The sequence below is a fragment of the Balearica regulorum genome, chromosome 5 (assembly GCF_011004875.1).
Source record: "Balearica regulorum gibbericeps isolate bBalReg1 chromosome 5, bBalReg1.pri, whole genome shotgun sequence".
NCBI lineage: Eukaryota > Metazoa > Chordata > Aves > Gruiformes > Gruidae > Balearica > Balearica regulorum.
In genome coordinates, this window is record NC_046188.1 from 59392542 (window position 1) to 59417984 (window position 25443).

At 35.8% G+C, this 25443-nt stretch overlaps 1 protein-coding gene across 4 annotated transcripts in view; it reads right to left on the reverse strand.

The window, feature by feature from the left end:
* The window catches only part of IRAG1 (inositol 1,4,5-triphosphate receptor associated 1), a 73952-nt gene that overhangs the window by 27085 nt on the left and 21424 nt on the right, over nucleotides 1–25443 (reverse strand). For 3 of the 4 annotated variants that reach the window (XM_075755165.1, XM_075755163.1, XM_075755164.1), the window contains 6 exons: nucleotides 17665–17762; nucleotides 17208–17271; nucleotides 13872–13925; nucleotides 12995–13183; nucleotides 6539–6639; nucleotides 3685–3755 (listed from right to left, as the gene is read on the reverse strand). In XM_075755165.1, coding sequence (XP_075611280.1) covers nucleotides 3685–3755; nucleotides 6539–6639; nucleotides 12995–13063 — 241 coding nt within the window. In that variant the 5' untranslated portion in view covers nucleotides 13064–13183; nucleotides 13872–13925; nucleotides 17208–17271; nucleotides 17665–17762. The remainder of the gene's footprint in view (nucleotides 1–3684; nucleotides 3756–6538; nucleotides 6640–12994; nucleotides 13184–13871; nucleotides 13926–17207; nucleotides 17272–17664; nucleotides 17763–25443) is intronic. The other variant, XM_075755166.1, reaches the window with a different exon arrangement.

Here is a 25443-nt window from a genome sequence, read left to right on the forward strand (position 1 = left end):
AAGAATTTTCCAAAGGAACTGCAAAATCCATTAGAATATCCATGGTTAAATAAGGCATTGTTAGAGATTGCTTTTCCTCATGCCCATTTATGCCTACAGGAAAGATGGTGAGGGACTGTTTATGAGGGAGTGTAGTGACAGGACAAGGGGTAATGGGTTTCAGCTGAAGGAGGGTCGATTTAGATTAGATGTTAGAAAGAAATTCTTTACTGTTAGAGTGGTGAGGCACTGGAACAGGTTGCCCAGAGAGGCTGTGGAGGCCCCATCCCTGGAAGTATTCAAGCCCAGGTTGGATGAGGCTTTGGGCAACCTGGTCTAGTGGAGGGTGTCCCTGCCTGTAGCAGGGGGGTTGGAACTAGATGATCTTTAAGGTCCCTTCCAACCCAAACCATTCTATGATTCTATGTTGATATGTTAGATATGTGACCCAGGAGAATGCATGGATCACAAACTGAAAGCCCCTGCCCTACACTCAAACATTTAGATTAATGCATTGTTTTCTAAACAATTTTTAATTAGTTGTAGAAAGAACCTATTAATCCCTGGCTTCCAAATTGGTCAAAACCACTAAACTTCAAGCACTAATTTTTACACTTCTCCAGGCTATGATTAAGCAAAGAATGTTGCTGTTGGAAAGGCTCTTTCTGTGTGAGTTGGTGTGAATGGCTTCTATAAACATGTAGGCTTGTAAAGGAGAAAGAGTTACCTGAAAACAACAGGCCAAAGAAAGAAAACATATATGCTGATAAGGTAGTGTGTGCAAGTTTTTCATGGATTGATAAACTCTACAAATTAGTGAGATGGTTGGATCTGCAAGAACTGATAAATAGATCACTAAGAGTCTGCTCAATCTGTACAAGGCCACTAGCACACACTAGCATCAACAACAGACTGCAAGTCAGGCACTTATTCTCAGGTAACTGAGAAAAGTTGTGACTGCGTGAGTGAACTAGCTACATGAGTGAATAAGTGACTGTGTTGTGTGAAGAGTTATCTGGTGTTAACAACAACTTAATCACATTAACAACAGCTTAGTGAATAAAATGTGTTCTAAGAAAAATCAGTTGTGACTGTCTCTCTTCCCAGCTTGATGCCTCTATTAGGGAAGAGAGAATTTATAACACTGCTGTGCAATAAGAACAACTTATTAAAGAACAGCCTGGGTGAGGCAGAGGGAAGTCATCAGGTAATAAAAGAAAAATATTTTTAAATTTGACAAGAGCCATTACAGAACAATCAGTCTTCAGAAAAGCTAAACACATAAGCAAGCAGCAAAAAACTCAAGGAATTTTGGTTTGTGGGTGTGGGGTTGTTTGTTTGGGGTTTTTCAGGGCATGGTGGTGTTTTGTTTTTAATTTCCATAAATTTAGTTCAATTTCAAGGCTGTCAAAAAGCATGCCCACAGATTGGATATTCTTAAAGCAATCTATTTTTAATGAAATATTTGTTTTATTTTACATTAAGATTTGTGTGTTAAAGTTTGAGAGAAGGATCTCCTGTAGCACTTTCCTTGGGCCAGCAAAAGAGGAGAGTTGCAAAGTATGGTAATTTCTATCTTCCTTGAGCAGGTAAGTTTTCCTCACTATACTCAACATGTTTGTCTTTTTATATTTGCCTTTCTTTCCGCCTCTTCACCACTTCCATTTCCCTTCCCCTTTGCTACCACTTTCTCTTCTGCCATGAATTCCCTTTAGTTTCTCCTGCTGCATCCTATCTCAGCACCTGTTCACAAATGACAAGTGTTCAAAGAATCACTTGATTATTTCAGGTCTACAAGTTTATGATTTTGCACATGTCCATGAAGTTACATTTCTTTCAGGCAAGTCAAACCTCCAACAGGAGACATTTTGTAACAGGTTTAATTAGAAAATTCGTAACTTAGAAAAGTAACATCTTAGAATCACAGAGTAATGGAAAGGACTATTGGAGGTCATCTAGTCCAACCTGTTCAAAGCAGAATGAGTGGTGAGATCAGACCAGGTTGCTAGTCTTTCAAGACAATCTGGTGTGGAAAAACTTCTAAGGATGGAGAATGCAAAACCGCTCTGGGCAGATTGTTCTAATGCTTGACTTTATAGTGAGTGCAAAGTTCCTTATACTCAGAGCTTTGCTCATCTCAAATTACATCCAGCGACTCTTGCTGCTGCATCTCTGAATATGGGGGCATAATCATTCTTTTGTATAAGTCTGATTTCTGTAAGTATAGTTCCATAACTTTACTTAGTTTCCACAAGTTTAGCTACCTCTAAAATCAATTGCTGGCAAGCAGGATAGATTTTAAAGTGTTAAGTGGATCTGAGCTGATATACATGGATGTGAATATCCATCTTTTAGTTTTACAGGACAAATAAAGGAAGTTTCCCTTTGAATGCAAGCAGCCAAACCCCACATTTTACTCACGAATTTAAAGGACCAATCACAAAACTGGAGCAAGTACATGGCAAGTCACAACTCTTTGAAGCCTCTTAACAATCTTTCAGTGGGCTTTCTTTCAATTACATGTTTATAGGCATACTGATGCAACTGAGTACCCAGTTATGAGAGCATCAGAATCACAAACTAGGATGGATTAATTCTGACTGTTATTGAGACAAATGGTTAGCACGTTCTCTCTGCATAGCTGAGAAGCTAACTCTAGTACAACAGTGGAAATACTACTTACATACAATATTTTATTATCTTATTAAGAAAAAAGTAATGTTAAGGATGTTCTGCTAAATTTAAAAATCTCCAATTCTCTATTTGTGTGAAACTAGCCCAGCATTCCAGGTGTACCAAAATATTATTGTATTTTTGTCATGTCACAAATACCAATTAATTCCAGCAAATTAACTCTCACAAATCTATAAAAAGGGAAATGAAATGTGTAATAATACATTAAATTCTGCTGGAAAGGGTTCTGACCTCTCAGTTTTGACTACCAGAAAGAAAAAAAATTAAGGTGTATACACTGTTAATAGCAGAGAGAGTTTGGCTTACTTGCAGAGGTACCAGCTGATTTTTTTCTTCATGCAGTAACTTCTATATAAGAGAAAGTAGAATCATACCTATAATTTATGTTTCTAACCTTAGGGATGCATAATCTGCCATCATCAGCATGTCAGTGCTTCTTATAAGAAATATTTCCTGAGATTGCCAGGAATCCTATTCCAATTTCTCTACTTGAAAATTCAAAAATGCTCCATGACCCCCCCCCATGTTCAATATATTGGTCAAGAACAACTCCACACATCTGAGTTTCTTAATAAAAACATGTAAAGAGGACTTATTAATCAGAGTCCTTAATAGAATTTCAATTACTAAAAGCAATCTGAGTTTACAAAACAGAATTTTTATTCTGAAAATTTTGAGTTTCAGAGAGGTAGCAGGGCTCTGATGTTTGCTGGTGCTTTAGTAAAGAAAAGAAAAAAAATACAGATGCATCTATTTAAAGATGCCTAAGAACTAGCTTCCTTAGTGACAGTAGCAAGGATGCTCCCCTTTAAAAGCCTTGGAGTATTGGAATAGTCACCAGATAAGCTTGGTTTCCGGTTTGTCACAAAACCAGTGCGTGCATTGCAGACATGCATGCATGCACAGGAAAAAAAGCTGCAGTCAATACAGTCAGACTCTATATTTAGGTTTTTATTGCATGTCACATTTTCTGAGAAAACATCCTAGCTTAAATGAATAATCACTTCTTACCAACGGAAGTCAATGAATTTGTTGGATTCCTAGTGGTACGGTTAGAATGTCTCCTATGAGGACTACGAGGCCTAGAGAGAAAAATGAACAAACAAAAATTATGGGAGTATGCCACCAAAAAAAAAGTCTACTTCTCTATGAAAATTTAACATTAAAAATAAAGCTCTTTTCTTTGATTAAAAAAAAAAATAAACCAAAAAGGTTTTATTGCAATTCCTCTTGTCTCCAAACAACTGGAAAAATGGAGGAAGATTGCAGAAAGAAAGAAAATTACAGAAATTGCTCTCACAAAGGAGTTCTGAAATTTGATAACTTCATATACTGTGAAACTTTGATTTCTCAGAAAAACTACATTTCTTTAGTTCATTATCATGACTTAAAACTCATGTAAATATGGTACATTGCAAAAAAAAATTAGTCTTTGTAAATTTTTAGTGCTTCTTAAACTAAGTTTTATGTTTGAAATAATTTCTTAGGCACATTTCATTGACACTCCTATATAGCAATATGGGAACTTTTTAGACTGAAAACCAGGTGAAAGTCTCAAATGACTGCAGAAAATTAAATGCTGATCCAGCAAATAATACTGCTTTTAAAGGGCTGCATTATAATTCTGAGTCTTAAATAATCTTGACGTTTGGAGAAGTACATGTTAAACACACAAGCAAATTATAGTATAGATTTATGATCAATACTTTCTGATTTTTTTTTCTCATATTTTAAATCTAATGGGAGGTCAATAAATTAAAAATCCCCAGTCAGTAAGTATGCTTTATCAGAAGGCCAAAAATAACCTTAATTCAACTCAAAATTGAAGTTTTCAGCTTCAAACAAGATTATTATTTCCATACAACAGCTTGCTTTCACACATGCTTAAACTCAAGGTGGTATTCCCGTCCTGTCTACCTAAACAGGCCCAAATGTCTGCTTCAAAACTCACTGTACTATAGTATTCAAGTTAGACATTTAAGTTCTTCCAACTGTCTAGCTTAGAAACATTACCTACTTGAATTTTCAACTGATGATACTTATTTTATTTCACAAGATCAGAAATGAGGTCCTATCCCAGTTTCCAGGTGCTACAGAAGTTTGTTTTGCAGCTTCATTGAAACAGGAAGGAGGACTGAACAGATACAAGGGAGAAAGGGAAAGAAGAGAGCTGGAAAAGAAGCCTACACTTGCATCTGTTTTTTAGACAGAAAAAAAAAGTCCACTAACTCAATTTCCAATGTTTTCAACTTAGGACTTTAAATGAGCGTATCTTAATTAGCTTTAGAAGAAAATGTCAAAGATGCTGGCTAATAATATCATGATATTCTAATACGTCAGAATATTATCCCATGAAAGTTAGCCAGCAATGCCAGATGACCAACAATTTTTTTAGGGAAAAAACCATATACAGTAACAGTAGCTTCACCAGCATAACCTTAAGTTATATAAAACAGTATGTATTTTAACGCAATACTAAGATAATATGCACATAACTGGAATGTAGATTTATTCTGAAAGATATATAATATGCTAAACCTGTAAAAAGAAGATAAGCATTTTCAGTAGTTCATAAAACTATAAAATGCTAAGCATTAAAAATAAATAAAATACTTGCAAAAGCTATTTGTAAAAATTGCAAAGTGTTTTTATGATCATAAGCCTTCTTTGGAAAACTTCTGCCCTCACAAACAAACGTTATTGTACAAACTGTCATACTTTGCAAGTCCATCTTTTGCCAAAAACCTTCCTTCTTCATTAAAACACACTTCAGTAATTTAAGGATCATGCAAACAGATTGTTTTTAAGAACAACATAGTTTGTTGCTGCATTTTCCTTTCAACAGACTAAACCATTACAACAGACTGCACATATTATTGCCACAATGTTTATTTTTCAGCATGATACCAAGTGTATTGTAATAAGATGGTAATATAGCTAGTTCTTTAATTCAGGAAGGGAACAGACAACACAGGCTTTGTGTTACACCCATTTGCGAGAGTCAACGCTGATGGTTGAGCACACCTTGGGGAGGTATTAGTATTTAAAAAATAGTAATTTTTTAAGTCTTACGAGTATTAATTTCCTAACTCTACATCAGTCTACAAAGTTCTTATTGGTTCAGTGGAAATATTTATATGATTAAAGGCAGCATTACTGGTGTACATATATAATTAGTAGACCAGAATTAGGGATTTAGCTACTGAATTTAAAAGTTTCCATGGAGGGAGGAATACTTTAGAAAACACAAAAATACTCAGTTGTACTTGTCTTGGTCTCAGTTGCTCATTGACTGGGTCTAAGTAAAGGTTAGAATTCGGACAGAAGAATAGTATTGCACATTGCCATGCATAGAAGAATCCAACTGTCAGTCATCCTTACAGTAGGTGTAGGATTGCAATGCACACATGCACACTCCTGTATGTCTACAAAAGGACTTGACCACGCAATTTTTTCCTTACCAGGTCATATTTTATTTGCTAGCAAAAGGATAGACTTCAAAAGTTACATCTTTTATTCCAAATTATACAAAACTTTAACTTATATTTTTGTTTTAGTTTCAAATTATGCTATTCTGAAAGACAAGAAAGTTCATGTAAATTTGAAGTATACTGAGTCAGGTTGGCAGGCCTAGTATTATATGAAACTCTTCTAGTATCAGTTATATTCCTGCCCCCTCCACACACACACTTCCCTGCATCCAAAAAATCATCATCAAAATGCAAAGACAATATGATCAAATTACAAATAGAGATACAGCAATAATATTTTAATACAATATACATTTCAAAGCAATATTTTAGAAACACAGCTCCTGGAATTACTGTACAATTTATGCATAGATTGGTAATGTAGTATATAGTACCTGTTAACCAGATTTTTATCGAATTCTACATCTGGCGTAACAGCATTCTCTGGAAGAACAATAGAAGGTGTACTGCATGTCGTCCCTTCAACAGTAGTGTCCTGAATGGTTTGTGACAAATATAAAAGTGTGGTTAAACAGAAATTCAAAACAATGAGTATTGACGCTCTATGTGGAAAATAATGTGCATTGCTCAATTTAGCTAAAAGAGAAAATGACTAAGTGAGAATCAGCTCTAATTTGGTAAAAGAAATGTGAATTAGAGGGATATACTTAAATGGCTAAAAAGAGATGATGGACACCTGGAATATCTGTTTTCTTTACAAATTTTTAACGCGCGTAAGGTAAATTCAATAAGCATGGTACTAATGAGAAAGCTTTAAAATCGTAGACAAACTGATTTTTCACACAGCAAAGCATTCCTTTACTGAACTACATGTATAGCACTTAGTGAACTTACGAGCTGAATGCAAGAGTGAAAAGCAGCTATGTATAACAGGGCTAAATTAGGCACACAAAACCTCCAAATGGTACTAGTGTGCAATGCAAGCTTGAATAAATGCAGTATTAGGTGTACACATGCTATCCAAAAACCAGAAAATAATTATAAGGTTATCTTGTTAGTGTTCTTCTTGATTTTCCCTCCCATTAATTGGAAAAATATTTTTTAAAAATAGAACTGCAATATTTAATAAAACACAATATAATTTTTAAGTGACAAAAGAAACTGGCACTGAATATCAATGTATGCTTGCCTTCTTAAAAATATGAGAACTTGTCCTGAGAACTTAATCTCACACCTTCTACCACAATGATGCCAATCAGCTGAAGAGAAAGAGTCTGTTTCCTGTGAGATATCCCAAATGGAGATGCATCAAGTTGGAATAAAGAACTGTGGATTTCTCATATGTAGCAAAAAAATTATTACTTCTACCTCATGTACTACATTCAGATTCACAAAAAGAGAAAAATTAAATTAGAAAAAAATAATTAATCCCTGTACTGTTGAAAGGCTACGTAAGCAATCTGGCATTTACAGTCAGTCAAGAAGTTGAAAAAAGTGATTCACAAAATCATGCAGAGGGTGGAAAGTGTAGGCACCTGTTAGAAGCTGCAATTTTTGTTTTAGAGCACAATCATGAGATAAGTAGAACATATCATAGCAGTGTGAGTATTTATAGCTAGAGGGAAAGCTTCCCAAAAGTGACAGGGGACTGCCATCAATCAACTTGTAAAATTTAAAGAATAATTTGTAAATTCTCGAATCCTAATTGCTTCTGCTAGGCACTGGCATGTACAAGCATTTTGTTTTATTTAGTCATTTGGAGTCTAAATTTTTTTAAAAAACTACATCCTGAAGTTTCATAAGAAATTTTTACTTCAGTTGTCAATGGGGAAGGGAAGGGAAGGGGGAAGGGAAGGGAAGGGGGAAGGGAAGGGGGAAGGGAAGGGAAGGGGGAAGGGAAGGGACCTACAATGATCATCTAGTCCAACTGCCTGATCACATCAGGGCTGACCAAAAGTTAAAGCATGGTATTAAAGGCATTGTCCAAATGCCTCTTAAACACTGACAGGCCTGGGTCACAGACCACCTCTCTAGGAAGCGATGCTTCTGAATTTTCTCAAAGAGCACATTTGCTATCCATAGCACAAAGCCAATTACATTCAACCATTATAAACATAATTTTGCTTTTACTGAAATAGCATTTGCTGTCAGTTTTGCTTACTCCTTTTAAGAATGTTTACCTACTAGAGATTGATACCACATCATGTCATGTGGAGAAATTAGTGTAGTCATAAGGTTTGTTACAATAAACAAGTAGCCAAGAGTATAAATTGAAATGGAACTTTATACATCCAGAAAGCTAACAGGTACATGACTGCTAATATCTATCAGATACAGTAGAACTCCTTTCAACATCTGTCCCAGTGCTTCATTTTACTCCTGTTGAAACAATGTATTTTCTGATCAATTCAAAGAACTGTAGAAGCATTTTGACAATGGTATAATATTAAAGTATATAGCATAACCCTCCTTCCTCTCAAAGGCAAGAAAATATGCTTTGGTTTGGACATACGATTTAGAATTCTTGATTCTGTTGTAAATAGCACTTTTTTTAAAATTAAAATATATACATTCCATGCAGCTCCACACTTCTGTACTCATAATTCTCATATGATGTTCCTTGGCAAGTTCACATTGTCATAGGAGAGCAGGATAGGAAACATGCCAAGAAAATAATATGAAGAAAAATATCCTTGTAATATCGGAAATGTTAGAACATAAAAGCATGATCTATTATGTGATGCAAGTGCACAGCTGAGATTGTATGATATGTTTGAAAGCAATTTTTAGTAGTATTCTTGAAAATGTTACTAAGTAACAATGTATTTTGCCTAACAGTCAATGACAAAAATTCAGGTGACTGCCCTCCTTATAGGGCAAAGCAGCTGAGTACACATGCACATTGTTTATACTAATCCCATGACTGCCAAAGAGCAAAAGCTTTTGAATGACGTAACATCAGCCTTAAAGTCACTCAAGTCCATTTTAGGACTCTAAAACCAGCTCATTAAAAAGAAAAAAAAGAAAAGAAACAGGCTGTAGCCAAGGCTAGTTCAAGTCAAGTAGAATACATTAATCATGGTCAACAGGCATAGCAGTTCAGCCTCTGCACAGGTGAAAACTCATGCCTCCTGTCGTGGTACATTTGTATAGGAGAGGGGCAGGGATAGCCAGAGCATGAAGCTCTTTGCAGGGTCAGCTGGCTTGAATAAAAAGAAACCTTTATACTCTGAAGAGTAGTCAGGTCGCTATACACAGATCTTGGAAGAGCAGCTTTAACAGGAAGCTTAAGCTGTCTCACAGTTGTACATCTGCACAAAGACAACACAGTTTTCCCCTCCCATTGCCTGTCTGTAACTGCTGTCTCCATGTTAGCTTCCAGCCAAGTCTGCTCTTCAGCTAATCCCAACATGCCTCATCTCCTAGTACCAGTCACTGCCTGCTACCAAGTCTTTGCTTCCTTTGTGTCCCAAGCTCTCCTCCCATAAAAATGTAGGGTAAAACCAACTCCAACTTTGTGGCTCAGGTGGGAGCCGATCCACATGCTCTACAAGGATGATCATGTGCCATCCAGTCTTGCAGGGAGACTAGTGCAGGGCTGAAAGGATGGCACATGCAGTTTAGTCCGTAACTGAAGATCCAAGAGGCTCAGGGATGCACAGGGTAAATAGGATCTGCAGAGATTCTGGCTGTTAAACTCTTCCAAGCCCTCACTAAGCACACAGAAAATGCATTTTTAAGAGTTTTATAATCCAACCAAATTTGGATGGATTTGAACAGTAATGGAGGGGAAAAAATAAAAATCTCTCTGCTAAAAGATCTACCCTGCCACGACAGTCAGATGATAAAGCTTTACTGTATACCACCTGAATTCTTTAAAGTGTTGGAAAAAAAAAATTCTCTGCCACCTGGTTGTATTCTTAGAAATTAATTAAAGGTCAACTGAATTTCAGAACAAATTTGGCTTGAAATAGACACTTATGTGGAAGGCCTCAGAAAAGTTACGCATCTCAGAAAGCAGTATTTTGAGTGAGACAGGGTTTTAAATGAGCTTAATTTTAGCTGTTTAAGTGAAGTGCTGAGCTTAGAGTTTAGCAACTAAGGTAATGAAATTAAATTTTAACTGCATCTAGTTGAAACAGACAGGAGAACAAACAAAATAAATATAGGACATCTTCAGAACAAAACAGATAACATGCAGTCATTTGATAAAAGTACAATACAAATTTAAATAGGAATAACACACAAAAAAAAGAAATGCAGAAGGTGGAATGATGGAATAACCAGTGTACAAGAAGTATGAACATCTGAGACAGACTTTTCCTGAGCAGTCGGAAAAGCCAGTAAAATAGTGCTTGGGATACAAAGAGGGAGAATGCTGGAAATAGAAATAGGGATTTTTGATTTAAAAGAGGGAAAGATGGCAGTTCACAACCAACCCTGAAAGTGCAGAGAGATTTATAGGCCACTATAAATCTTAACATAACTGGTAATGATCTAATTTTCTTTGCTGCAGGTATGCATTACACATCTAGAAATTACATTTTTAATACTAAACACCTGAAATAAGTTTTTAAGGGTATCAGTGAAAGCATATTGTAATATTATATTATGCTATGTGAAATAAATCTAATTAAATTAAAATACAGATATATCTAAAAATGACATCTGACTATGAAGTTCTATGATTTATAGTGGGAGAAATAATTCTGTATAAAACGCTTTTAAAATGTTGAATGCTTACTGTAACAAGCCAGCACACAAACTAGGAGTTCAACTACATACTATTAATTCAGACAAACTTTCAAACAAGGGGCTAAAGTTCTTTTAATTAAGCTAACTGCACTCAAGTAACTTGTGTTACTGGGAATTTCACATCTACTTCCCTCAGGAACACAGAGCTAACAAATACTTTGATTAATGTTATTTAGAGTTAGTCAGAATGGTGAAGCACAGGCTGCTGTAAGAAATACTGAAATGGAAAACCATACTTGTTTTCTCAAAATGAATTTGAGAAATATAGCCCAGGTCTTCCCATCATGTAAAGGTACTTGAAGTAAGCAAGAAACTACATGTGATGTAAGGTTCATTTTCTTTTTCTCGGCACTGTTTTGTGAATATGTGTGCATTTGTGCATGCAGGGAGAAGGTGAGGAACATCTCCTGAAACAGAATGAGGAAGTTGTTAGATACCAGACAGCACTTTAGATGGGATTCCAGAGTTGGAAAGTTTTGTTCAATGGCAGAAAACAAGTCTGCCAGTTATTAGCTCCTTCCGATGCCCTCTCCTTGCTTGCAAGTCCTTATCTCACAATGATAAGCTATTTTACTTATTACATAGTCATGCTGTAGAACTTGGACTGCAGCAAGACCCAAGAGTGGTAACAGTCATGAACAAGATCAATTTCTTGCAACACTGACTAGTTGCAATCCTTAAGCAAGCTCATGAGTAGTGTGTTGGTTAAAAAAAAAAAAAATAAAAAAAAAAAATCCTTCCACTGTTACTTTGTGACTAAAAGTACCAATTTCTCTAACAGGAAGTGTTTTGCACAGTGAACTGATTCATGAACTATCCCATTATCACAGTTCATTTAAGAACCACCTCTAAAAGATCTGTATAATGTATTAAGAATTTTTTTTTCTTTTTTTAATTAGGTGGTTGGAATTCTTCATTTCTCCCATTTGACAAGCACGCTTGGATTAGATTCATTGATGTCTGCTAGCTCTTCATATTTTTTTTCTCTTTGGGTGTGTTCTACCCAGCAAGTCTTTTGTACTAAAATATTCTTCAAATGGCTGAGTTGAAAAAAATAATAAAATCTTCTTCACCTAATATATTTTCTCAGCTAATAGTCTGATGAACTAGCATCCATCTGGGGTGTTTATCTTAAGCCAGGAAACTAACACTCAGCACAATGTGCAATTTAGATGGAATGCATGACAAATCAGTGTAGGTCTCACTGCTGACAATATTTTCCAACAATGTTAAAGTAGCGGATGTTTTCACCTAAAGTGTAGAATACAGTGTCCTCAAATTCAGTGACAGTGATACATTTTTAACTGAGAATGTGCCAGATTATAAATCCTCTCTTTCTTTATACCAGTTTGCATAAAACAGGATGATCTGGATAACCTGTAATTTTGTATTCACAGTAAGGTTCTTTACTTCAGCTAAGCTAACAATTAAAAAAACTCCTCCACTTTATTACAACATAAAATTACTTTTTATCAGTGGCATAAATTATTCAAGAGGGAGAAGTATAATCTCCTGTTGATTTTTCATCTGCATAAAACATTTATCTGCAAAAAACATGTAAAAACATGTAGATGCCACACAGTTGAGGAGCAAAATGATGAATATGTCTGGGGAACACCCACCTGCTCTCTGTATGGTTCCAGTATATGTTCAGCTACTCCTGTGGCAAATAAAGCACTGAGAAAGACTACAAACCAAAAAGATTTCCATTTTTCATGCACACATGAATTGCATAGCATCTTCTACATCTATAAAGGCAACACTAGATGTTTCAAGACTACTGTGAGCCTAAGTTCTTTTCTCAAAGGTTAAAGTTTTCTGTAATAACATCACAAAGGACATTTTTGGACAGCTTTGATATAAATAGTTCAGAACAGACAGACATATAAGCCTCCAGATCAAATTGATAAACAAGTGCTTGAGCAACTTCAGTTCTCATTCCTTAGCCAATAAAACATTTGAAGAATTCTAAGACTATCAACTGAAAGATCATTCATAGCTTCATCAATTAATCAAAACATACTAATACATAGCAATGATTAGATGTTATTTTATAAAGTCCTACATATACACAAACAGGTTTCAGCCTCAGGTTTTCAACAAGTGTCAGAAAACCTCTTTGTAAGAGTGCTTACTTTGGCTGGAGGAGAACTGTGGTGTTGTGCCTCTTTTGATTGTCCCTTGTCTTCAGGTAAGGTTGGCATGGTGGACAGCGTGAAGCACGTGGAACCGCGACGTGGACTAACAGGACCATGCACTGCTGAGAATAGCTGTTTCAAGTTAGCCTGAAGGCATAAGCGCTGAAAGGCCTTGTGATCCGCAGGCTGTGTTAGATGCCAAAAATACAAATCAAATCCATTTAAAACTCTGTGCACTATCATGGAGATCACTTTACAATAACAAACAGTATTCAGGTTTAAAATTAAAAATGCTATCTCGTGTTTTATTAACTAAAGCTTTCAAGGTCAAGTCTAACTTAGTAAATGCATTAAAAATGGACAACCTTCTGTTGCTATTTCCATCTCTTCCCTCCATTTTACAGATTTTTCTTCGTTACTGTGACTGTTTTGGCTGTGACCAAACTACTCTCTTTAAAAATGGTCTAAGAAGGAAACAGCATCCTGGATATCTGTAATATGCCTTTTAGTAACTTAACGAAGTCCTAATGCTACAGAGCGTGATCTCAGACCTCAGAGAAGGGAATAAAACTGCAAACCCAGATGGTGGCACTCTTCCTTTGAAGGTGAATTGTGCAAAGACTTGGTGCACATCAGTACAAGACAACAGTGTGCAAGACACTTCTGAAGCAAATAGCAGTAATGCCCAAATGAAAAAAAAAAATCACTACATATTAGCTGAGAAAATTCTTTTTATTAGTATCAATGGGAGCTACTGCCTTCACAAGGCTATTATTAGCATTAAAGCCTGTACAGTAGGCTGAAGATGAGAAATGTTAAGCACTAATCCTTATAGCTACAGTGTATGTATTACAAGACTTACTATGACACCTACCGGATAGTTAAGGAACAGTCCTCATAAATAAATCATTCAACTCCTTGGGGGTGCCTACAGATGACAGACAATGCAGTTATCAAAGACAGCCTGGTACACAGTTTCTGTCCGGACTAGTAAAAGCTAACTATATTCCCTTTGCAGTTAATTCACAGCTGTGTATAGAATGGAGCTAACTTCTGATAGGCTCAACTCAAACAGTAATGTAACAACTTCAATAGTGTGCCAAGGAGGTAAATATACCCAACAAGCACAGGTTCACCCTCCAAAACATGTTATCTTCTCCCAAACCTGAATTACTAATCTCATCTCAATTCTTTTACTCTTCTATAAATCAAGATAGATAGAACAAAGAGGTTGAGATGGGGAGATGATTTGAAGTTCAAGGCACTTATCAGTGTTGTAAGATTAACCTTCTACAGTTTTCCCTTCCATTTCAGGAAAGGGCAAAGAAATGGATTCAGGAACATGTCAGTTTATTGAGGCTGACAGTTAAAACTGTCAAAATACTCATGTTGATTAAAAAAAAAAAAGAAAAAAAAAGAAAAAAAAAAGAAAAACATTCACTGAAAATACTGAAGCAGCCTCAATAGTGACAAGTTCCTCACCTCAGCTTTCACAGAAAAAATTCTGTGTTGTAAAGCCTACAGAATGTGGGAAAAGTCTGGACTACAGAAGCAGCTATGACCCATGCTTTTATTAGATTTATTTCACATTATATTGGAAACTTAATTTTCTCTTTTACTAGAAGACAAATATAAGGGCACCTCACCTGAAATTTAATGCAGAACTAATAGATGGTAAAAATGATCTCTACACAACTATTAGTGTGGTCAGAAAAAATAATTATTTCATTGAAGTTCTTTGATAAAGACTGTGGAAAAGATGCAGCATATATGAGATCATTATGAAAACCAAGAGAGCGACTCGTTTTGAACAGTGAGCATAGTTTTTTTCAGAGCAGTATATGCTGTAGGAACAGCATGTTACAAGCTTTTGTAAACATTTTGAACCTGAACCTGAACTTCTAGCTCTACTGCAGTAAGTGGAAGCTCATGTTTGTATCATGATTTTATCCACCTCTGACCTCAAATAAGAGTAGAGGGAGTTTTCTATCAGTAAAAGGAAGATTTAAAAACATTTATTAGGGCAAAATATCTTTAAAGTCCCTAACGTGATGGAAAACAGACACTTACGATTACATGTATTTTAATAAACTCACAGAGATTGGGCAGATAGCAGTAGCATTAAACATCTCTGTGTTTCAACAGTTAAGTATTTTTGTATCAAACAACAGTCACCAAACTATTAACAAAACATGAAGACCAGACAGAAGCGAGGTAACTAAAAAAAGTGACATGGACTTGCTTTTCATCTCTGTAACAAAATCCTGGCATCCTATGCAATTTCTGAGTTTGCAAGAAGTCAAATTCAAACAAAAACAAAAAAAGAGAAGATATAAATTTGGCTGTTTATCTAATCCCTCTTAGTGTTTGCCTTACGAATTTATAATACTTCTGATAGGCTCAACTCAACAGAATGCCAGGCCTGAAAAATCAGGAATGTTTCAAGTCATGGCCAAAGTGTATTTGCAGTCCTACATGGAGTTGTATAAGGAACTGCATCAAAGTGGTTTATTATCAGTCTTAGCTGAGTTCCTAGTACATACTAAACTTCAAGTAATGCAAGTCATATTGAAATGAGAAAGGGCTATTAAGCACAAGTTTCAGTTCGTTTCTCAGATTTAAAAAGCAAAAAAACTTTAAAGAAAAAAATAATCATCAAGCTTGTCTAAGAATAGTAAGGGACAAATCCTGAGCTGTGTTGTCTTAGAGATGCAGCACAGAAAGTACAGCCAAGGAAGAACGGAGGGTAGAAAGATGAATTTACGCCACCTTAACAACCCCCAGATTTGGAGTGGACTGAGTTCAGATCGTCTCTGACACAATTAGAACCTTACTCTGACTTCCTTACAGAGCTATCTTGCAAATAGGAAAAAGCTCCAAGTCCTTGTGGTACTGATCAGTAGGAAAATTTCTTCTTCTGACTTTCTGTTTTTTTCTCATATCTCTCCAGAATACCACAGTGCTGAAGACTGTATTGGAGCAGCAGAAGCTTGCATATTATTCAATTCTGAGGCTTCTTAAAACAAATGCAGTCTTTGCACACCTTGACTGCACTGCTGCTACCAAAGTAAGGACTACTACTTACTGGTATTTCAACAAAATAAATAAGGACATAGTTCAATTCATAAGATATATGAATTAGAACTCCTGAATGATTTTTCTTTCAGTCTAAAAGCTTATTTTTAACCTGTACAGTGTTCTTAAAATCATTAGTCCAGATCCTTTAAAGACTTTATGATGCTTAACCAGCACAAACATCACATCTTGTAAATGCAAATGGATATAACCAACAGAGCCATCTTCTTTCTCCATGCTGTGCAAGTAGTTCTGCCGTCTTCTGTATCAATTACTGCCTTCTAACAGTAGGAAAGGATGGAATCTTAACATATTAGTGAGTAAACCTTCTTTCATCACTGCTGGTGACCTTATGCCTATTTGACTGGGCAATGAAAATAGCCCCAGTAAATGTCAGAGAGAGTCAAAATGTATAAAAAAAGGGGGCTTCATGAGAACACTCTCACAAGAATTAGAGGAGCTTATCTGCATCTCACAAATGTAGGAAGAAAAGAAAAAATTGTTCTTGGAAAATTTATTTCCCTGAAAGGTACATTTTTAATTCTTCAGTAGAGCATTAGGGAGGAGTACAGCCTTGGAACCTACAGAAATTCACACCTCTATCTACAAAACCAGCTTAGAGCCTTACTGAACCCTGAGCCAAAGCGCAGAGAGCACAACTATCCTGGTTCTAAGCATGGTTTATCTGCCAGCTGAAGAGCTTTGGGAATGGTGATCCCATTAGCTTTGCCAGCTTTATCTCCTTTCCACAAGCACAAACATGTTTCAGTCAAAGAAGGAAATGTTAACAATGCATGCAATACAGTGAGATACCAACTGAAACAACTGTAATTATTGTCCCTGAAGATACTGAAAGGATAGATTAAAAAAAATACATCTGCACTGTAAAGACAGTCAAAGTGCATAAGCACATGTTAGCATCCTAGTCATTAACACAATTTCAAGATTCTGTTATTTCTTTTGTTAGGCATTGATCAAACTCTGTCTGGCCTAGCCCTGTCCTATCAAAGGATGTCAGGAGATTATCATAGTGTTTTATCAGAGTAAACGATCCCCCCTCAAGATTCCAGTCTTTTAGAAATTGCGAGAGCTTCAAAATAACCTTTTGAAATTAAATACTTGTAGATTAACTCACATGTCACAAGAAGAGCGGATGCGGGCGATGATTTACAAACTTAGTCTGCACAAGCCTTTTGCACCTACAAAACGAGTCAAAAAACCCACAACAAATTACCTATCCTGTTCACCAGATTCTGCTTATTTCCACACCAAGATGAGACAATGTAAAGAAAAAAAGTAAGAAAAAGAAAGGAGTGCTTTTTTAATGTTTTGGTCTGTTATTGTAAACTTACTGCTTAAAATAGGAAAAAAATGATCCTCTGAGCTCAAATTTGTAGTCAGATATAGATCAGTGAATGCAGAGAACTTTCTTTTACCACTGTGTAGGCTTAGAGTACAATCTCCAGGAAATGGTGAACTGGGAGCTATTCCATAAAAGGGAAAAGTATTTAGAGGCCCTTGGCTTTCAGTGCATTCTCTCTGCAACTCATTTTACCCTAGTAGAGAAAGCTAAGTATAATCAGTTAACTTACCCTCTCTGAGTCACAGCTGAGTACTCTGTTAGCGAAGGCTTAGATAAAGGTGCTTTACTCCATCTCCACTGATAGCTTGGCAGTTGACCTCAAATGGTCTGTTGCATCACAACAAGAATATATATAAAAAAAAGCAGAAATAAACAGTTAAGAAAGCATTTTATTAATATTTCTTGACCTCATACTGCCTACAGTCAGGTCAAGCAACTCTCTTTTGTCAACAATGGGAGCTGCATACTCATGAACACAGTTGAACTGCACAATTCTGAGCTGCTTTTTGTGACTCTTTTCTTTGTTGTCCTGCAAAGTGGTTGTAAAATATTACCGTATTAGAAAGGTGTCTTTTTGCAGTCTTTTTGTATAGCTGCAAAAGCATATGGAATTAATGTAGTATTTTGAATTAGGTTTTGTAGCTTTGGAGTACTTAAAAAGCACTAAACTTACTTCATTCAAACCACGCGTGAGCAAAACAGGATGTTTTTATTATGTTTGTGCCACAGAATAAGTTTTCAAACACAAACCATAGTTATAGTATTGAAGATAGATACACAAAAAAAGTTTGTTGGCATACATTAGCTAACTCAAAAAAAAACCCCTAAACCCCAACAACACAACAAAACAAAACAAACAAAACCTATAAAACCAGATCCAAAATATCTTAATAGGAAACCTTTAATACTTTGCACTAGGACTTAAAAATTTTTGTATAATAGAAATGTTCACTGAAAAAGGAAAAAACCAAAATCACAACTAAAGCTGACTCATTTACATTCTTACTCTATGTGACAAGAGATACTACATGGAAATTGGAAGACACTTTCTTTATTGCCTGCAACACAGAAAAAAATTGACTGTTTCCTACTGCATCTGATTTGTATGACAAGAGAGTGGTTTCTCATATTAAATACTTAAGTTTGCTAAATATTAAGATACTGCTTCAGTCAGTTTACCAAAACACATGGTCATAGCCCCAGGACTAATATAAGGCATCTCTGTAATAACAGTAATGATCTGAGTTCTATCCACGCAAATATGCATACAGCTGTACAAGGTAAAATCTGGAAGACAAAGTGGTGTTTCTGTTTATAAGATACTGAATAATACCACTGGGGTATGCAAAGTGTATGCAACTACTACGTGAATTCAAAGCATCTGTTTTCACTCTGAGAAGTATTGAGATTAATTTCTGAGTGACTTAATATTTCATGAAAATCAGAACACTTTCAGGTTGCAATCTTAGAGACAAGCAATAAATGTGAGTAATTCTGTCACAAAAATATTTTGAAGGAAGAAACTAATAAAACTGGAAGAATAATACAGAAAATGTCCCCAGCTTCTAAAAAACTTCTGACTCAAACTTGTTGGGTAGAGTCTTCCTCGGGACTACAAGCTACCCATACAGGACTTGCTTTACAGAGCAGCACGACAGGAAAGAATCTCCTTTTCTGCTTCCTGTTTTCCTCATAGCTCAGGAACACATAAAACTTGATGGTTTTCAACAATCTGCTTGAATGAGAGAAAGGAAAAGTTAGGTCAAGCAGAAAGTTAAATGTTCTTTTGATGGATGTCCAGCCTGATCTGATTGAGAGCACTCAAAAGAGTATGTCTAGTAATGGCTAGTCATGACACTGCTGAGACTGAAAAACAAAAAGTTTGGGGGTGACAGGCGATGCTGGTCCACTACCAATAGGAACAATTTCTACAACAAGCCATTTCATTTGGTTATGTATCTAAAATTTTTTAATCAGAGTCTAAAGAAATCGATAACTAACTCTCACAGAGTTTAACGGATAATGTTTCCTGGGAGTTATGTACTTAACTCCAATAGGATCCATTCCAGTCCCGGCTTTATTCTTTTCCCTCATACATTAACAGAAAAATCAATTGGACCCAATTTCACTCACAGACAATTATTATAACATAGTTAAATGGAAATCTAAGACTTACTGAAAGATTGCAACTGTATCTGAAAATAGCATTTTTTTTGCTGTGAAATACTATCAGCCAGTTTAATTTGCTTTAGCAATAGTTAGAATTTTTGTTGTCTTAGCAGTCACTGTTTAGGTTTACTTCTCTTGCAGCAAAGTAATCAGAGGAGTGGCTTACAATCTTTTATTTGCAAGAATTCTAGGCTGAATTTTATGCTGCAGATAATGAGCAAACAACTGAAGAACATACATATTTTAGGAATACTGAGGAGCAGTATTTCACAAACTTTTTAGACTACTAGACCGAGATTAAAAAAAAATAAATAGGGGTTGTTTTTTTTTAAAGGTAAGCGTATTTTAGGCAGCCTGAAAGTTTCCTGATTCTACTTTTTTTTTTTTTTTAGGGTCAATTAGGAGTTAAGATTGCATGAATCAAACTCTTATAAATTACTCTGTTTTGGATACAAAGTCTTTGTTTTCAGTTTTTGTTTTTATTTAGCACTAAAAAGAATTTAAGAAAATGAGGTTATAAGTAGCATTACCTCCTCGTGAAAACAAATGGTTTTAAGAATTATATACAAGTTCACAAAAAATATGTTCTGATTCATTGGTAGTTTTTATTCATTCTGGGGGTTTCTTTGAACTAATTGGCTTAAGACAAAACTCCAATAACATAATTTTATCTGGTTAAGTATGTGCCTAAGATATTGGACCCAGCTCTCATATAGGAAGGACTGCCAAAGGGAGTTATGGAAAAGGACAGATCTGCAAGGTTCTTGGAGCAAAGGCTTCTCCCCAGTCACGCCATGACAAGAACCTGGCACTCCATGCATCCCGAGCTGGACAAAACAGGATGCCTGTGGCAGGAGAACCAAAGGGAAGTGGCACTTCCTCAGGGATTCTAGACCTTTACACATCTGCTCCCCCTCATTCAATGGCTTGCATCCAGCATGAACTACAGTTACATTAAATTACTGGCAGCTGTTTCCAGGGTCACTTTTAAGACACTCTCTCCAGGGTTAGAGAACTAATATGACCAAGGACTGTGGCAAAAGAGAAAACAATGCATGTACCTCTCCTTTCCCTTCCTTTTTTTTTTTTTTTAATCTACACAGTCTGTTTTGTTCTTTTATTGCTCTCCAAGTACTCATGCATATTTCTTAGCCAAAAGCAAGGAAGCTTCTTCAGAAAGTAGAAGAAATTGAAGTGAATATGAAGCCATATGTTCAATCTTTCAAAACATAATAGTGAAAGCCATCTATATATTTCACTGAGCTTACTAAAGGTTTATGCTCAAATCCTTATTTAGACAAAGCTCTCCAGTAATGAACCAGTTAGAGATTAAAGTTTTTAACTATGGTAGATCCTTTACCTCACAGGAAATTGTCTTCCAAAGCCACATAACAAACCTTTGCTACACATGAAGAACAAAGTGAACAAGTATGCCAGTTGCCAAACTACGTCATGAAACAGTCATAACTGCCTAACAGATCTTACCAACCAGAAGCTTTTAGATATGCCTACTACAATTTAAATTTCAATTAATCACTCCTAAACAAATTCGCTTTTATCATTTCAACAATTCTTTCCCTTGTTTTGTGTAAAAAACAAAAATGTCCCACAAAAAAAACCACACGCAAACCCCACAAATAGAAAAAAAACCCAATGTGAAAAATCCCACCACTCTATAATTCATAGACAGCTGTTTCCATAAGTTCTGTTAATTTGCAAACAAAAATTTTACCTCATCCTGCTTCTTACTGACCTCTTTTTTTTTTTTCCCCTCCAATCAGTGGGCTTTCAGCTAGAATGACAAGAACAAGACAACAAGCACCAGAGTCTCTAGGAAACCAGCTGGGCTGAACTTTGGGGACACTTTAAAAAACATATATATATATATCGGTGAAAAAGATAATACATGTAATATTGAAGAAAAATTAGGCCCTGATTTATTCAGTATTATGCACAAGTTAAGAATTCAGCCTGCAGTAGCAAATCTGATGATCAGAAATCTGTCAGATCTCAAGGCAGAGTTGGTATGTTTTTTAACTTGCAGATTATTTTTGATAGACTTTAAGGAAACGCAGTTTAAAGGAAGAATGTGAATATGGAGTGGGTGGATATTTGGCATGGAGAATAAGGATTTCTAAGCATAAGGAACAGCATATAAGAAAGTGTGAAGATAAGAGTGGGAGAACAGTACATTAAGTGTCATTCAGGAGGGTAGTTCAAAAGAAATCTAGAGCTAGAAAGTATCTGGAGAAAAACCTATTGTCTTACAAGATAAAGGCAGTGACCTTAAAATAGAAGAAAACAAAAAAAAGTTGAATATGGAATGTGAGTAAAAAATGTTGGTCTCTTCCTTCTCCTAAACAACTTACTATTTGAAAGAAATGTGCAAATTTGTTTAGGATGCAGCATCAAATCTTTGTTCTGTGGTCCTGAAAGACCTCTCTGATGCAGAACCGGTACACTGATAAATCACCCAACAGAAATTGCTAATGATAGTAGTATTAAAAATACCAGAAGACAGTATTACCACCAAACATGCTTTTGCCTAAATGAGCATCATGTACTCAGTAACAGAGTCGTCGTTTGGATTTCTTTTTCTTCTACTCCTTCTCACAGATTTGGAGAAACCTAGATATGTTTCTACTGTCTGGGCTGCGTGTATTATATATCACATTCTAGTTACACATTTATTTTTGTCTATGCTGTAGGCAGAGTTGGGAACTTGAGACTATATTTTCTCAAATTGCCACTTGACTATATTCTTAATTAATGTAAAAAGAGAACAAATTTGTTTATGGGGAGGGGAGACAGATAAGATCAGAGTGAAAAAAAATTGTGTTCTTTGGTGCCGATTCATTCTTGCTTAAAAAAAACCCTTAAAGTTGTTACATGAAGTAATATTTTCAAATGCAATTTTTACATATGAGCATTCTATAAACTATTCTGTTTTCCAGGACAGCTAGATATCAACCTTATATAATTTGGAAAAAACGACTACCAAGGGCTTAACTTCGAAACATAAGTAAGTTAAAGGCAATTAGGGCAGAACACTATTGCTTAGTGACCCAGGAGTCTTGTTGCTAGTCAAGCAAAAAATTTTCCAGATGAAGAAATTAAACAAAATTCCTTCTTTGTCAATTACAAAGGGTAATCCCAGAGGGCACACTTTGTTGAACAAACCAACAATAAATAGCTTGCTTTGGAATCCTAAAATGAAATTGTGGTCTTTCAAGCATGAGATTATACTTCGCTCTCCATCTTGTATAGATAAATAGCAATGCAGCAAAATAAGTATTTTATTCTCATTTTATACTTCCTGGAAAAAATCAGATTTACAGTTGCTTACTTTAGTGACACACATACATGGTCTTTGTTTGCATTGCAAAAATCAACACACCCAAAAGAGGACGAGTGTGTCTCACTTCCTTGTTTATGAGAAAAAGAATTATGAATCCAATTCCACTGAGTTTTTTTTTTTAATATTGTTGTATCCCAGGAAAGGAATACTTACAGTATCAACTTATTCAAATAATCAGCCATTGTGTGGACTTTGACCGCTGACTGCTTATTTGACTACAGTTAACTTATATGTTACTGTATAATGGCCAGACTGGAGGATCCATTCCCAGAATCAAGGAATTCTTCAGGTTAGAAGGTCATTTGGACCAAACTCCTCCTTGAAGCAGGGTGAACATTGAAGCAACTAGACTAAGTTGCTTTGGACTTCGTCCAGGTAGAACGTGAAAACTTCCAAGGACAGAAATTGCAGCATTTCTAGTAGATCTGATCCAATGTTTAATTACTCTGCAGCAATTCCACCCCACCCTGCCTTTACATCTGGTCAGAATGTCCTTTGCTGTACCTTACGATCATTGTCTCTCATTCCCTTGCCATGCACCTTTGTAAAGCACCTGAGTCCATCTTTTTAGTAACATCTTCTTAAATATTGCAAGACTGCAACTAGTTTCTTTGCCAGGCTAAGCAATACCAGTTTGTTCCCTCAGCATCCCCTCACAGGATGTGTGCCTCCTGACTACCATAGTGGCTGTCCCTGGATTTCCTTAGGTTTATCAACATCCTGTGGGCCAAAAAACCAGACGTGGTAAGCCAGATCTGATGAGAATGTATTCCTACTCATCCTCCACATCTAATAAATGGATAGACCCTCAAGGAACTTCACTTGTAATGCTAGTAGTATGAACTAACTACATTATTTTAATCTAATTATTCAGCTGCTTTTTTCACTGATCCAGTAGTTCACTCATCTAGACTGTAATGTCCCAACTTGGATACAGGGATGCTGTAGATTAAATCACAAGAATTGTTGCTTTTGCTAGTAACAGTCTAATTTTATCCCTAGATTACACATTGATTCCGCAGGCCTAGCTGTCTGTGAAGAAACAAAACCCAACATACATACGTCTTCCCTCCTACTAACATATGATATAGAACTGTGAATAAGCAATAACATTTTGTAACGCTATCTTTTAGGCTCTTTTGCTGGAAATAGAAACAACTTGAAAGCCAGCAGCTATGCTAATTTCTCTTATCAATATCTAGCTTCAGAAACAGGTAATAACAATAATTAATAATAATTAGTAATGATACAAAGGATGATCATTCATTTCAGTATTATCCAAGGCAGGAGGGGAGTTCTCAGTGTCTCATTCAGGTGTGATGTCAATGCATAATCACGGCCAAAAGCCCTGTTCTTGCTCAAAAGATCTATTAAAGCAATACAAAATTTTGCAAACCTACTTTGCAGAAGGTCTTTTGTCTGTATTGCTGAATCATCTGCTGTTTTCTGTGGGCTGTGTTATTCCTTACTACTGAAAGTATGCTTCTGGGACTGTATTAAAAATACACTGAAAAGTACCTTTCAGATGTAGTCACATAGTATTATTTGCATACTATGAAGTTCTTACAGTAAGTATTCCCTGATTTGGTTTTAATTTAAATTTAATTTTTAAAAGATGTGATGGGAAGAGGCAGCCTATTTACTGGAGAGTTCAACTTATGTACTATATAAAGTCAGACTTCCAGTAGTTTGGAGGAAGTTTTTTGTTTTTTTTTTTTTTACTGGAATTTAAAAACAAAGACCCACAACATCTAAAGACCTTGTTAGTGTTGAATTTAACAAAGAAATTCAATGTGCATTTTACTGGCCAACTTAGCAATAGATAGGATGACTCTCCACTGAGATACATAGATTAGCTGAAACAGCAACAAATTCCTCAGAGTTGTGTTTCCTCTTCAGCTAATTGTGCTAATTGACACAGTTATGAATTTCAAGGTGAAACCAACAAAGAGTATTTGATTTAATAATTTGAGGGCTGCACAAGTATTCTATCAGGCAGGACAATGTATAATTAAGACTGAGTTAAAATAAATACTCCAAACTTTACTCATCACATGGAAATAGTGTGTTAGCACAGAAACGGTTCTATTAGGCATGCTCATGACAGCTGTTCTTATATCTTATACAATAAAATTTTCATTTGCATTCTGTAGAAGGGTATTTCATAATGCAGCCACAGCACTGACAAAGTCATAAATACCATTTGGTGAGCTTTGTGAGATGAACCCTTTTACAAGCAGCCCACATTATGGCTTTCTATACTTTGTTCGGATTTCTGATCTGAATCAGTGCATGTTCCAAACTTCCAAAGCAAACAAGTCCTTGAAATAAAAAAATTGAGGGCAGTTGAGTTCTGACTAAACTTTTAATACAGCAGTGCATTGTATTAGCATTACAACTAACAACATGTACTTCAACTGATTACTTAAAAGTAAGGTTCTGCCTACTGTCCCTAGTTCAAAAATACCAGTATCCCAGGAG